The following is a 15,062-nucleotide window of genomic DNA, read 5'->3' on the forward strand; positions in this document are numbered from 1 at the left end:
GATTACCATGGTAACAAACTTAATAAAGCGCACCAAAGACTCATGAGGGACTAACGCAACATCTTACATGGCGAACGGCAGCATTGGTGCAGTGACAGAACCTTCTTAACCAATTCTCAACCGAACACGTGTCACTATAATATGAATCTTTGAGACCATTAGCATGTTAGCACTTAATTAGCTTACCGGAGCGTCACCATACCTGCTGGGAGTCTCCCTCGGTGTAAGGTAGCTTCGTGGAGACGTGGAACATGATCTCCTTGCCGTGGAAGTTGGTGTAAAAAGATTCCGTCCCCGTTTGGCCGTGCGTGACGTCGAGGCCTCCCCGAAACCTGGGGCCGAACGTCACAACGGGAGAGACAGATGAGACGAGACATTTTTCCGGAGGTTGGAGTGAGTCGAATATAGTCTTATCCTTCAAGTTCCAAGCAAGGCCCAAGTTACTGTGGCACAAATCAAGCAAGTCCATTCAAGTCATTATTTACTTTATACAAAACATTTAGTTCAAGTTAAAGTTAAGTGCACAGATTTAAACATTAAACACGATTAATTTATTTCAATGCCTTTTTGTGTGCACATCTTGGCCATTAGAAGATCCAGACACAAACTAATGAAACAAAGAAGACTTTCACAACTACCGTAAGTGACTCATTGTGGGAATGTTGTGGGAAGCATTCCCACAATGTTATTGTGATTTGTATTCTGCACAATTTTTTGCCACAACTCCCACATAATAGGCCTACATCCAATTTACACCTTTCAAATTTCAACGTGCTTCAAAAATTCACGCCGCCCGGGATATAGATCGTCTGATTTCACATTACTTACAGTATTGGCACGACTTAACGTTAAATATAAATTTTTCCCCATTCATTTTCAATGGGACAGACAAGTCCCACTTTCCACGGTAAAGTGCATTGTCCAATAACCAGGAGGTCGCAGGTTTGAATCCCACCTCCGACTGTACATTGCAAACATATCCATAGCCGTTATGCTAAGTGATATATATGTATAGCAACTGACTATCAGATCAGGAAATGGATTATAATTTCACTGAAATTATTAAAGCACATGCATTCAAATCTTTTCAGCATTCCCACGCAATTTCTGCAAAAAATTGCACTTTGTCTCGTTAAACTGCAATAATATTGTAGATTTCATTTTTGCAGAGGATAAAGAAAATATTCCTCTTAGAATTCTATGGTTTGTGTGTGAAATATCCGTTGCTTAATGTTATAATCCTTTAACACTACAACTATTAATGCTATTAAAAATGAACAGCAAAAATGGTTTAACTTCAAGCCTTTCAGCAGCTTTAGACAAATACCGCAAGTCCCAAGTCGCAAAATTGTCGACTTTAGACATCCGGCCATCCTTGTGCACACCGCATGACAAATCGCCCTCAATTACCTTCTGTTAAGGGTTCATTTATAGGTGATGCATAATCAATAGTCAGGTGAATAATGGCCAGACATGAGGTAGAGTTTTTTTAAATAGAGCTGAGAACAGCAACATAAGAGTCAGGGTAGAAATTGCAGAATGATGCAATGTTACGACCATATTTTACAGATTATGAAGTCGGATCAAGACACAGAGTGCGGGATTATCACAACATTTGCAGAAAATGTACTGAAATGTGTATTTTTCACGTCTGCTGAAAGCATTCATGTCAGCTGTAAATGTGTTATTTCCAACTGCCAAGCAGCCTTCGAAGCAACATTAGGGTACATACTGGTTAATGGGATGAGAAACATTTAGCAGCCAATGCAAAGCCATCACTGATACGAAACAATGACAGACCATTCAAAAGTAATCTAGTTCTGACTTAGATCAATTCCTCAAAGACTGCAGGGGATCAGTTGAGAATTGCGATTAGCTTATGAGTGCTGATTTGATCTTGTCTGGTGTATCACATTAAGACCAAAATGATCCTTGTACTAATCTACGGAAATTATCCTTTAGAGTAAGAGATTCAAGCATAACCACTGTCGGTGAAAGACGCGGTTTGCAAACCGCGTGGATGAAAATTGAAGAAATAGAAAAAGAGCAGGCTTACCCTTTAAAGTCATGCAGCTCAATCTTCTGGCCCAGGAACTCCAAGAACTCCACAAAAGCCGTACTTTCTTCCATGTTCCCAAAGACTTCCTCTTCCGTGGTCTGCAAGAATAAACACAAAGATAAGAACATCTGTCAGGAGCAGTGACACGTCTTCAAGAATAAACATCTCGGGGAGTAGCACTCGCCTGACCAAACTTTTGATAAATGACTCCAAACTTGAAATTGTTGTTGATGACGTGCTCATCAAAGGTGGCAATGAGGCGTGACGCCTGGGGACCAGATGATACAGTAAAAAAAAAAAATAATAATTTAAAAATCATCTAAAGTTGAAAGGACTTACCTTTGGGTAGAGAACTGGATAAAACCGATCAACGTTTACTTCCTCGCAAATAAGCTGAATCCCCCGCAAAAAAAAGAGATGAATTAAGAAATGGAAAAACTGCTGGTGTCTTTGAATGATATTTTTCTTACCTTGGCCATCTGGACCACGTTGGGGAACTCTGTGAGGCAGGAAATGGGAATGACATCGTGGTAGGTTTTTAGCCTGGAGCTGAAAGTCAAACAGTTATTAAATTATTAAGAGTGATTTTACGGAAGCGTATTGCATTCACTTGAAAAGAAAAAAAACCCTCCTGTTTTTATAACCTTTTTTGGGGGGAACTTTGTTTTTTTTGTGTATTTTTTTTAAATATTTTTTTCAAATTCACCCCCCAAAAAAATTCTTTCATTAAAAAATATTCAGAAAAACAGGTGGAAAAATTACTCAGAAAAACAGAAACAAATATCCAGAAAAACAGGGGGGAAATTATTTTCTAAAAAAGAAAAAAAATACTACAAAAAACAGAGGTATTCGAATATATTTTTTGAATAATAATTTGAATATTTCTCCTCCCAGTTTTTCATTTTTTTAATGACATTTTTTTCAGAAATACTGAAAGAAAACAAAACAAAAACAAAGCTTCCCCCAAGAAATTATTCAATTTCAAGTGAATGCAATACGCTTCTGTATAATTTCATCGTCTTTTTGGTTTAAGTGACAAAAATAACGGTGACATCGGCAACATTGGCATAATGTCCAAAATCAAGAAGATGCATTTAAGGGCGCCCGTTCTTTCAGAATTTTTAAAGTCCATCCACCCATTCTCTGAACCGCTTCTCCTCACAAGAGTCGCAGGCGTGCTGGATCTTATATCCCAGCTGTCTTTGGGCGAGGGGTGGGCTACACCCCGACAGTTTCTTCAGTAACTGAGCCTATTGTGTTTTCTTGTCAGCACTTGACAAGCCGTGACTCTCAATCAATCACATTCAAACTTGGAAATTGTTTTTTTCTCCCCTCAATGTTTGAAAAACAGCCCAGTTCCCAAAAACGATGATAGTTTGTTACCTTTGTGATGCTGTACTCTCCTTGATTCTGGACATTTAAGCAACTGAGCCCGTGGAGTTTTCACATCAGTGCTTGAACAGTCAAAATTTTCCGATGCTGCTATGCATTGGGAAAATTGTTACAGAAGTGAGTGGCAAGTTATCAACAAGGCCACTAAGTTTTCCTCTTGAGCAAAAAAAAATCTGTGGGATTCTAAACTGTGACTATTCATCTACATCCTCCCCAAGTGCAAAAGAGAGAATACAATAACGATGTAGGCCGAGTGACTGTTAGCTTGCATCATCCACTCGACAGCCCCATTAAAAGAAAGCCAATGTGGCTTTTTTGAATGTGGAGTGGAAACTCAAATTAATGTATCAGTTAAGTAAGTCGTGGGGGCGCCGGCTTGCCAATGCACGTCATTATTCTCGCACAATGTGCCAGTGGATTTTAAGTCAACAATTGTTTGGTTCACAAATATTTAAACCCGTTCACTTTCCCATTCATGGGCATAATGTTGAGTGTTTGTCCGAGCGAGACTGTCATTTGGGGAACACGGCTCAATGTGACCCGTTTCCAATGGCAGGAACATTTGTGCAAATCACAGGCTCCGAAAGCGTTGAATAAATAAATCAACAGCTCTCTTAAGTGCTTTTCCATAAAGCAGGATTTATCTTTCTGCTGTTTGGTTTAGATGCACCCCAATATCATACGAGTTGAGCGTGGCTTCGCATTCCAATTTGTGATCCGGATATTTAGACAAGAATGAGCTCACATAAATCAGAATTTTTGTTTTTTTGCAATTTGGAGAAGTTTCACAAATAAAGAACATTATCCAAACGATCAGCGCTCAGGCGGAGTTGTAAAAAAAACAACAACAACTAAATCCTCACCAAATGAACAGATGTGATGATATGATACTAATTCCAGTAAAAATAGTCAACCCTTAATCCAAACCCTAACCCTAAAATTGAGTTAGAATTAGGGTTAGTGTTTGGAGTTTTTTTATTTTTATTTTTTATTTTTATCTTTATCTTATTTTTGTATTTATTTTTATTATATTAATTTAAAAAATATTTTTATATTTATTATTTCATTTTATTCATTTTTCATTTTATTTTATTTCTAGCCCTAACTCCCTAACCCTAACAATCTTAGCTCCTGGCTAAGCAAGGCAGACTGATATAAGCAAACAATTCCGTTACTAATGACTTCTCAGAAGAATGCCCCTCACTCTATTAAAACTCCATATGGCGTTCATGAAAGTCGAAGGCCCTGCAACAATAGCAGTCGGAAATCACATCTCATTGAAGGACAAATTAATGTGGACGGTCAGCTAACAGCTTGTGGTTGGTCAGAGCAAGCCGGGGCCATTCTCCCCGCAGCAATGCCCTTTATGAGCAATTATAGCAGGCAAATGCGTTTTTGAAATGAATCGCCTGATGGATGCGCAGACCGCTGCTCTTCCTCTCTGCATTATTATCAGCGTCCCTTGACTCAAAGTTGCTCGCTGGGGGGGGGGGTGAAATTCAAACTGAGTCATTTGTGAACTCCGTTTTTTTGGGGGGGGTTAGGGGCGGAGAATGTTGCTTTATCTCTTGGCATTAAAGACATAACAATGTGGCGATGATAAAGTGACCACGGGCGCAGAATTGTAGCCATTTAAAAATATGCTAATAAGCAGACGTACCGTAGCATCAACCGCAGATGTTCCTGATCCCCGATGACATCGTACTTTAATGAGAAGACCAAGTGGCCCAGGGCGGCGTCCACGGTGTAGTAATTAAAGTGCTCCTGGGAGAAGATAGGCAGAAGATTTCATGCATGCATGATCTGACAAGGGATAACACAATAAAGAAAAGCAAATGATCACAAACAGATAGGGGACAAGAACAATCATTATTTTTCAGTTGTGTAAAGTAATCATCAGTTAATTCTATTTTGTACAGTTTGTGAAATACAACATTGACTTTAGCTCACTTTGCCCATGAACTGTTTCCTGTAGATCTTGGCAGTGCTGTTGGTCTCGAGCTTGACGTAGGGGGCGGGGCATAGAGGTTGCACAGCCTCCGGTGTCCCTCGAGGCTCGTGATTGGTTCCCTCGATCCAGTAGCCCCCAAACTGGGGAAGCAAGATAAGCGGGAACGGGCTTCTGCGACCAAGAACCTGTGATAGACAGTAAGGAAGTTAGCAAAAGAAGATATTGGTTGACTATATTGACGTTTTCACATCAGTGCTCAAGCGGTCACATTACAATTTGGGGATAGATTTTTGTTTTTGTCAAAAACTGTAATAGTATGTCATGTTGCTGGTGCTGCAATTCAATTTTGGTCCTCGAGGGCTGGAGTCCTGCAGGTTTTAAATATTTCCGAGGATACTATTTTCTTATAAAGTCCAGGGCTGGACTGGCCATCTGGCATACAGGACAGACGCCTGGTGGGCCGGTCGGTGTCTTATGGGGCAGATGTGGTGCTATTCAATTATGATTTTCCTCCATTTTACTCTAAGAAAGTAGTCCACTTTTAGTTTAGAGTGAGCAACCAATTAATCAATGTACAATCGAGAGAGCAAACTGAAGCAATTAACATCAGTGGCAGAGCTACATGGTAGCCAAGGATGGTCAGGAATCGAGCTGGTCATAATGCCAGGGCTGATTATTTGTGCGAGTCCAGCCCTGACTGTGCCAAATAATTCATCCAGAGTTTGAATAATTCCAGTGATCTACGAAGCATTAATCAATTCTGCCAATTTTTTTTCCAGATAACAATAAAACACACAAAATATTCGAGTTTTCTGCACATGCTCAGTACCTCATGAACACTGGGATACGGGATGTAGTCCTCTTCTGTCTGTAGGGACGGACACAAACATAAGTCAAGCTAACAAAAAGATGCTTCTGGTTTTGAACTTGAACTGAGCGCCATCGCACTCGACAACCGTGCGGCTCAACGTTTTTTTAGGGTCATTTGTGTGACGTGTGACAAACATGCACTATCCACTTACAGCAAGATTTGTCTTTCAAGTGCATGAACACCCTTTGTCAGCATGTAACCACTCGTTTGAATCAAATGCTGTTATTTGGCAAATGCCTTTGATTGGCGAGCTACTTGCGAATGCATTCCTTATTTAAAACACACACGACTGAACATTCATTTCACTGTTTGGAAGTTCCATCTCCAATTTCACCCTCTGATTCTTGTGCCAGTCATAGCTCCTGCCTGCGCCTCAATTTTGTGATTCAGGGAGAGATTGAGGAACATTTTGAAAGCTGCCCAATCTTTAAAAAAAAAAATATATATATATACACTGCAGCCGCGCAATGTACTGGGTATTTCTGTGACCTGTGTTCCCAAACCCCGATATTTTTTATTTATTATTAAATGTATTATTGCTCAATTTTGACGTGGACGTGTCTGCTGCATTGCGACTAGAAGAAGAACTTTGGTCCCTTGAGGTCTCCCTAATTTGTTGGAATTTAGAGGTTTCTGGGGTTGGTGAAAGACACTGGTTGGTAACCCGGTGGGTATTAGGCGATGTCTGGTCAGTGCTGGATTTCACTTTCCTTTCTTTGATCCTTCCTCGGGTCTCCTGACAACCTCACGACTCTAGCTGGATTCTGAAGTATTCGGTTTAGGTGAACGGTATGGGATTTTTAATAGGTTTTAGGTGAATTAATGAGTACACACTCACATACAAAATAAAAATTAAAAATAAAAATTAAAGAGAGAGAGCAATGATGATGACATGTAGAATCGGTAAAATTACCGAATGAACAATACAGAGCTCTCTCAAAAAATGTTTTTTTCAAATAATTAAAAACTTTAAATCAACTCAAAATTAACGCACACATTTTGACACCCCTACTTTTTAAAACAATGTTTACCTTTATTGCAGTTTTATTGTATTTAAATTGTGTTTTGCTTAATTGTACTACATTATATGTTCCAACTTCATTTATGTACAGCAACTTGTTTTAGTGTTATTTTTCAAGTGCTCCATAAATCAAATTGAGTTGAGTAGGTCAAAGAAAGTGAATTCCCCCACAAAGTGCACCCGAGCCCCCTGAAAAACCACAACAATGCGCACCTGAGCCCCCCATAACAAGAATATGTAGTGTTTACTTGCCCAGCTTTGTTTGTTCCCTGTTACCACTAATTGTTCAGCTTTCTGACAGCCAAACCCCTGTGCAGAATCGACACTGTACCAGTGTTGAATTCCCAAATGCGTAATCCCCATCTAGGTAACGTGGGGATTTGGCATGGCCGCAGCTGGTGAGCATGCTTAAAAAGCCTGTCAGACAGCTGATAAGGAAGACTTTTCATACATCATCCATCATGGATGTGTTTCCGCGTTGTGCTCGGCGAGGTGATGGGAGGATTTGTGACTCACTTTGAGGGGCGGAGGGAGGGGGCATCTCTGCTCGTCCATTCTGCAACCCTGCAGACAGGAAGAAGCGTATCAAAGGAATGCGAACAGAGCAGGTGAAAAAAAAGAGCACCGCAGCAGCTTTCAAAAGGTACAAGCTCAACAGAAGCGTTTTTTTTTTTTTTTTTTTTGTTTGGAAGCGTCAAAGTCATTCCTGGCACAGCACGGAGGTGTCGGATTATTCTTTGTTGCCTGTGACTCATGATCACGTTACATAAAGTCAATCTGATGCTGGCGGAGGAGGTAAAAGATGCTCCAAAAAAGATACATGGAAAAAATGCCAAACTCCAGAAGTCATTAGACAGAAATGCTAGTGTGGAATGAAAAGTGCCAGGGAGGGATTTCGCCCCATTGTATCCATTCTTATTCTGCTGTCACTTCCCAAAGCCCAGAGTGTGTTTGTAAGAGGGAGAAGAAAAAAAACAACATTGCTGATTAGTAAGCTGTTTGTGTGGAAAACCCCACAGCGAGACTTGAGATGCATCAAATTTTGATGCTGATCTTTTTGGACAAGGGAGAAGATGGAAAAAAGAAAAAAGAAAAAAAGGGAACAGGGAATGTTTTGAAGCAAAATCCTCCTTTCTTTTTGCAGTACAATAAAACATAGAAGTGCAGTATGCAACTCACTCATAGACTCCAGCAGAACATGCAACTGCTTTATGCAACTCACAAGATCTGCAACAGAGGATTCTATTCGACACTTGATCATCTTAAAACTTAGAGGTGGACGGGATGTAATGTAATAGATTCTGGTTAATGAATGATATTTGTGTGGCATTTATGTGCTCTATCCATTCCAGGATGCACATATCACTACTTAGCCCATCGTGCACTCTAAAAAACGTTGGGTCAAAAATAACCCAATTATGGATCAAAAATGGACAATTTGACCCAACTTTCTGGGTTGTTTTACACTAAAAGACCCATTTCTCAACTCAAAGTTGGGTAAAATGGACCCAGGTAGATTCTTCAGTCCATTTTTGATCCATAGTCCACTTTTTTTTTTTAGAGTGTGGTTTCTTGTCAGCGCTCTAGCAGTCACAATTCCTGATTGATCACTTTTAATGGGAGAAGATTAATTAAATAACGGAATGGGGATGTTTTCAGGAGACATTCCTGTCTCTTTCACTTTCGCTTTGCATTGTGAACAACACCACATGGAACTGCAGCATGCAGCTCAGAGGTTCTCTTACGGACTTTTCTTTTCGGCGCGCTAGCAGTCATAATTCTCAATCAATCACCTTCAAACTTAGAAATAGCCCAACATGATGTAATGAAATACATATTGGTTATTGACCGATGTTGGTGTTGCATTAATATGATGTTCTCCATTCAGGATTTTATGCGTCATTGAGTTCATGGCGATTTCTTGTCAGCACTCGAGCAGTCGTAATTTTTAATTAATCACCTTCAGTGAAGAAAGATGGTAATTCCTTTAGCTCTCTTTTCCCCATTTGTTTCCCTTCACTTTGCACAGTGAACAGTAAAACATGCAACTGCTTTATGCAACTTACAACATCTGCCACAGAGAATTCTATTCAGCACTCGAGCATCAATCACTTCAAAACTTAAGAGGTACAGTAGATGGGATGCAATGTAATACATTAATGACTGATATCTGCGTGACATTCATGTGTATTCATTCCAGGATGGACATATCACATTGCCTTGTTTCTCGCCAGCGCTCGAGCAGTCACAATTCTTAAGGGATCACCTTCAATGGGAGGAGATAAATGAAAAAACGGAACGGGGGATGTTTTCAAGCGATGTCCTTTACTTTCACTTTCACTTTGCATAGCTAACAATAAAACAGGGAACTGCAGTATGCAAACTCACAGGGTCCCTCCATAGGGTTTCTAGTCGGCATCCAAAGCACTCACAGTTCTCAATCGATCACCCTCAAACGTAGAGATGGATAGCCAGGATGTATATTGTAATACATATTGGTTTATTGACTAATATTTGTGTGGCATCCATGCGCTCTACTCATTTCAGGATTTACGTGCCATTGAGCCTGTAGAGATTTTCACATCAGCACTCTTGCAGTTCTTTATAGATCACATTCAGTGGGGCAAGATGAAGAAAAATAGAACGGTTGATGCTTCAAGAGACGTCCTTCGCATTCTCCTTCACTTTGCATCGTGAAAAAATAAAAACGAGGAACTGCTGTATGCAACTCACAATTGCTGCCATTGAGGTTTGACGGCTGTACTCACGTTTCACGAACTTTGAACCCTTTTTTTCCGTGCAGTTTCTATCAACAAAGCGGATGCTAAAACGTTAACCTTAACACTGTCGAGACAAAAACCCGATGGTTTCACGGATAAAAACCGCAGTCCATACGAGTGATTGCAATCACAATAAAAGCAAGGTGGAAAAAGGCTGAAGCCAGCAAATATAAAACACACATGAAAAGGCAAATTGAGAGTTACAGTGATGCGTAAACATTGCAGCTGCAGGTTGTCAGGAATACCAAAAGAGCGGAAAAGGCAGGCTGGTGCATCAAGGGAGAAATAAATTGCATTTTGGGCGTGAAATTCAGAGAAAGGCGTTTGATTATAGCTAGAGGAAGTGCCGTGGTTCAGCCGGAGAAAAGCCACTTACAGTACCTGCATTCGCTCGATCATGCCAAACAGGTCCGAGGTCTGAAGGGGGGTGGGGGGGGGGGTGCGGGTAGAGGGAGAGTTGACACAGAGGATTGCTTTAGACTTGTTTTGATATCATTTCCCACTGGTCTTCACAGAGTAATAACACTTTTTTTTTTTTTAGAAATCTCTCGACTCTTTAAAAATGTCATATTTTGGATTGTCCCTGCACTCTTGAAGGCAAACTTAAACAAGCAGCTCTTCGGGGATAAAATAAAAAGATCCTTTGACAACCAATTACGCAGAGGATACTTTTAAAATGACCAAACTGTGTTAAACAGACCCGCTTGACCTTCCTGGTGAGGAATCACTAAAAAAAAAAACAATCAGTATCTGGTGTGTCCACCATTTATTTGCCTCACACGACGCAACACATCTCATTCGCATAGACTTGATCAGGTTTGTTGTCATTTTGTGAAGAGAACATCTCTCCAATGTGCCGGACGCCATCGAATGTGAGCATTCGCCCAGTCAAGTCCGTTACGATGACAAAATGCAGTCAGGTCGAGACCCCGACGGGGATGCGGATGAGCTTCACCGCGACTGCTTCTGACAGGCGTGTACAAATTCTTTGGTTATGAATTTTGAATGTATTTATTTGAAAGGGACAATGCGCAGCCTTAAAATCACAAATCAATTTCCAACGATAAACAACAATATTGCACGAGTACATTTCCTGTGCAGTTGATAGTGCTAACTAATCTCTCCCATTCGACACATGTGAAAGGCGGGCACATCTGGCCTAAGACTTGTTGTGCACTCCGGCCTATTTGTTCACCATGTAACACAAGTGGACTGAAATGCCAGGCTGATGTTTCCACATGACATCTTAAATTTACTAAGGGCCATCGCGGGGGCTTGCCAAACACGCACACGCATACACGCACACGCACACACACACCAAGCATATATGTGCATACCACTAATGCTTTTACAGCTTTTTTTATAGGTATAAATAAAAATAAATAAAAAGTGTGAGTATTAATGATTGCAGTACTCGCGATCGTGTTTACTGGAACGCTAAGGCGGTTAAAGAAGCCGTCGCCACAGAACGCAAGATCATCTTTAATACTACACGATAAACATGAACATTGGTACTGCTGCTGCTTTGGTTAGCAATTGGACTATACTAGGGGTGTCAAATTCAATTTTGTCGAGGGTCAAATAGTACTAGTTACGGTATCACACAGAGGGCCATTATGATTGGAAAATCATAAAAATGTTTGATTGCCATAGTACACTAAAAACTGTTGGGTCAAAAGTAACCCAATTATGGATAACAAAAAATGGACTGATCCACTTAATGGGTCAATTTGACTCAACTTTCAGTGTTGTTTTATACAAAATGACCCTATTTTTCTGAAAGTTGGGTCAAATTGACTCCAGTTGTTTTATAGAAAATTACCCAATTTGTGACCCAAAGGCAAACTGACACAAAGTAGACAATGTGGCCCAACTTTTTGCATTATTTTATACAAAACTACTCAAGTTTTGACTCAAAGTTGGGTCAAATTGACCTAAATAAAGGATAAGTCAATTTTTTTCTGTTTTTAGAGTGTACCTCATTTTAAAATTAAAAGTCAAAGATAACAGTTGTTCAAGTTTTAAGTTACTGCAAAAAGTTGTCTGGACGAGGGAGAGCGAGAGCGGTTTGTTGTCATTCATACAACAGAATAATAGTTTGGAGTTCAACTAAACAGACTCAGATCAAATTGAGTCAAGATCATTATTTCGTGTAGTTACTTTGTTATGAGGTTGTTAAAATATCAAATACTTGTTTTGGCTCAATAATGATTGGGGAAAACTGCATTAGAAGGTCAGATTTGAGAAAACAAACTTGTAATTTTCCTTTCTTTTAAGAGTTTTCCATTTTGCGCCCACCCCATCCCCCAAATTCTGTGCCCAAGTTGACCTCAATGCCCCTCCCGCTACACTGACCAGTAAACCACAAGCACATCTCTCTCCCCGGAGGAGGTCAGACAAAACAAGAGCTGAAACGTCTCATCTGGAATCAGCAATTGCCTGCCGACCGTTGACGGGGGTGAGCGCAAAAAAATAATAATCATACTCACATCGCTCAGGCATCTTCTGTTGAGCAGCGGTCTGCGGGGGGCGCTGTGGAGCAGCGCGTACGAGAAGGTGTTCGCCATCATGGTCGCGCAACGACAGCGAGCGCTAAAAGTCTGTCGATCAAAAACAAAACAAAAACAAAAAACAAAAGCAGGAGGAGATTTGAGTCGGAGAAACGCGTTGGCGTGTGAGGAGCAAGATGTTGCCGTTGAAATGCCAGGATGGGATTCCACTTCCTTCCTCTTTTTGCAGTACACGCACTTGCACTGCAGGAAGTTGAAGGAAGGGAGGAACAAAATGTCTCAGATGCTTTACACACACACACACGCACGCGCACACACACAAAATGCTACGCACTTCTCATTTTTGTTGAATCACAACAGAGGAACATTCATCTTCCTCTCTGCAGCACGCACAAAGGGGACCTCTTAAAATGGAAGTCGTCTCTCAAACTTAATTACCACAATATCATGTTCCGTTCAACCTGATGTTGCAGTGATTTCATGTAAGAGGTGTTTGTACAGGGGAAAATATATATTTTTAAATCAAATCAAACTTTTTTTATACATAAAAATGCAACTCAAAGTGCATGAAAACAAAAACCAACCACAAACACAAAACCTGAAAAACTATGTTTAAAAAAATACAGAACCCATGAAATTAAATGTGGGGTTCCCCAAGGTTCAAGTTTAGGCCCAATACTTTTTCATCTTTATATGCTTTCCTTTTTAAACTGTACTTTAGCTATTAAGTCATGGATAGCATAGAATTTCCTACAAATCAACCAGGACAAAACAGAGGTTTTAGTTATCGGAGAGATAGAACACTTTGCAATGCTCCATGTTACAAATGAAAAGTCTAAGCCCTTATATTTATTTTCCTTTAAATTTCATTCCATTCAAAGGTAATGACATGTCTTTTACTTTTTTCTTTTGTACTCTTTACGTCCTTCCATAAAATAGTGGATCCTTCAACTTCCTAGTGCGAGTGAGCTTGCTGTGCTACACTACTGTTACATCACAACTGTCCTCCCATGGTGACATAATCAGCAAAGCTAAGCGAGGATCCAGAGCCACTTTCAAGTGAGGGCTGGAGCCTACCCAGTGGACTAAACTGCCTGAAACGCTCTGAGGCATGCACTGTCATGTTGGGAAAACAAAAAAAACAGGGTGTAGCAACGCTATCGTGCAAAGCCAAAAAGGTAAGCAGAGCTGCATGAGTACAGATGAACAAATTCTGAGTAATTAAATAATCGATACGATAATAGATTCCAAAAAGATTTGCATGTCACGGTCCTAAATACGGCTTACATGCGGGTACATTTCCAATCCGACTGTATACGCGCTTTGGTGCTGCTGTTTTAGTGAGCGACTGGATCCAGACATACTCAGCAGTCTCATTTCATCTCTATGTCAGTATGCGACATGATCCTAGACGAGAACGAGCGAGAGCGGGACTTCTCCTACTCAGTCACACTGGCAGCCGCCAGATGATATCGCTAACCCATTCCGAGCCCCGCAAGGCCGCCAAGAGCACACATTCTGACCATCTACATTTTTATATCCGTGCAGGAACTTGGAAAATAAACGGGACCTCAATGAGACGAATGCGAGATGATTACAGACTCATTCAAAATCCCACTTGGGTTGGTGTGGATATGAAGCATATTGATTGCAAAGTTGCGTTGATGAGCGTGGCATTTCAACTCAGCAGCTAGCACGTAGCGGAAAAAAAGGAAAGCTATTCGACATCTGAGTTGGTGACAATATGCGGTGGGAACTAACGACAGCCTTAAACATACATAAACATATGCTTCTTTACAAAATGTTTGGGACTTTTTGGACGTCAATTTGCCATTTTCTGTAAAGTGCAATATTTGTATCCACTTGCTCATCCCAATCACAAATCTAACAGCAGTCATGTAAGATTTGTGAATGTCAGTCAGCAAGAGTGGACAGATTGCGGCGCTGCCAATGTTCGCTGTGACTGCTTCGGCTCAGGATAGTTTCGCCAAGATAGGACTAAACAGAGCATCAAAACCGGTAGGTTGTCTTGTGTTTGTGGTTTAAACTCTTAATATAGGCAATCACTTTTAGGCGAGCATCAAAGATCACTATTTGCAGCCAGGTTCGATCCCCTATCCTCCGCAAATAATAGGGTCTGTCTACTGTAGCCCTAACTTTTTATGATTAAATGAACACCCCTGTGACTTTTTAGTGGAAAAAAAATGACACAACAAAGAAGCACTATGTCAGCAGCAGAAAAAAACTAATACTCTGCACAATTGATGCCACCTGGGGATAATAACAGAGATGTGACCTTAGGCCAAGCAGATTCTTCAAGAAATCTGCTATTAAAACCACTAGGGTGCTTCTGTAAACAAAGAAGATGTGTTTTTTTTTTTTTGTTGTTGAGATTGAAAAACTGTCTGGTAGAGTGTTGATTAAGCAGCATGTACCCAGGCCAAATACAATGTTGTCGTCCTCCTGCGGGTGGTAGGT

The 15,062-nt window shown here is 40.5% G+C and overlaps 1 protein-coding gene across 10 annotated transcripts in view; it reads right to left on the reverse strand.

Annotated features, from left to right (window-relative positions):
* rap1gapb (RAP1 GTPase activating protein b) overlaps positions 1-15,062 on the reverse strand; it is an 85,854-nt gene that overhangs the window by 14,045 nt on the left and 56,747 nt on the right. For 5 of the 10 annotated variants that reach the window (XM_086086161.1, XM_086086158.1, XM_086086157.1 and 2 more), the window contains 11 exons: positions 12,564-12,674; positions 10,456-10,491; positions 7,811-7,858; positions 6,232-6,270; positions 5,402-5,587; positions 5,112-5,215; positions 2,530-2,608; positions 2,399-2,452; positions 2,244-2,327; positions 2,057-2,157; positions 203-332 (listed from right to left, as the gene is read on the reverse strand). In XM_086086161.1, coding sequence (XP_085942287.1) covers positions 203-332; positions 2,057-2,157; positions 2,244-2,327; positions 2,399-2,452; positions 2,530-2,608; positions 5,112-5,215; positions 5,402-5,587; positions 6,232-6,270; positions 7,811-7,858; positions 10,456-10,491; positions 12,564-12,644 — 942 coding nt within the window. In that variant the 5' untranslated portion in view covers positions 12,645-12,674. The remainder of the gene's footprint in view (positions 1-202; positions 333-2,056; positions 2,158-2,243; positions 2,328-2,398; positions 2,453-2,529; positions 2,609-5,111; positions 5,216-5,401; positions 5,588-6,231; positions 6,271-7,810; positions 7,859-10,455; positions 10,492-12,563; positions 12,675-15,062) is intronic. The other 5 variants (XM_086086159.1, XM_086086164.1, XM_086086165.1 and 2 more) reach the window with 2 other exon arrangements.

The sequence above is a fragment of the Leptonotus elevatus genome, chromosome 10 (genome assembly GCF_054856555.1).
Source record: "Leptonotus elevatus isolate MCC_2025b chromosome 10, RoL_Lele_1.0, whole genome shotgun sequence".
NCBI classification, from domain to species: domain Eukaryota; kingdom Metazoa; phylum Chordata; class Actinopteri; order Syngnathiformes; family Syngnathidae; genus Leptonotus; species Leptonotus elevatus.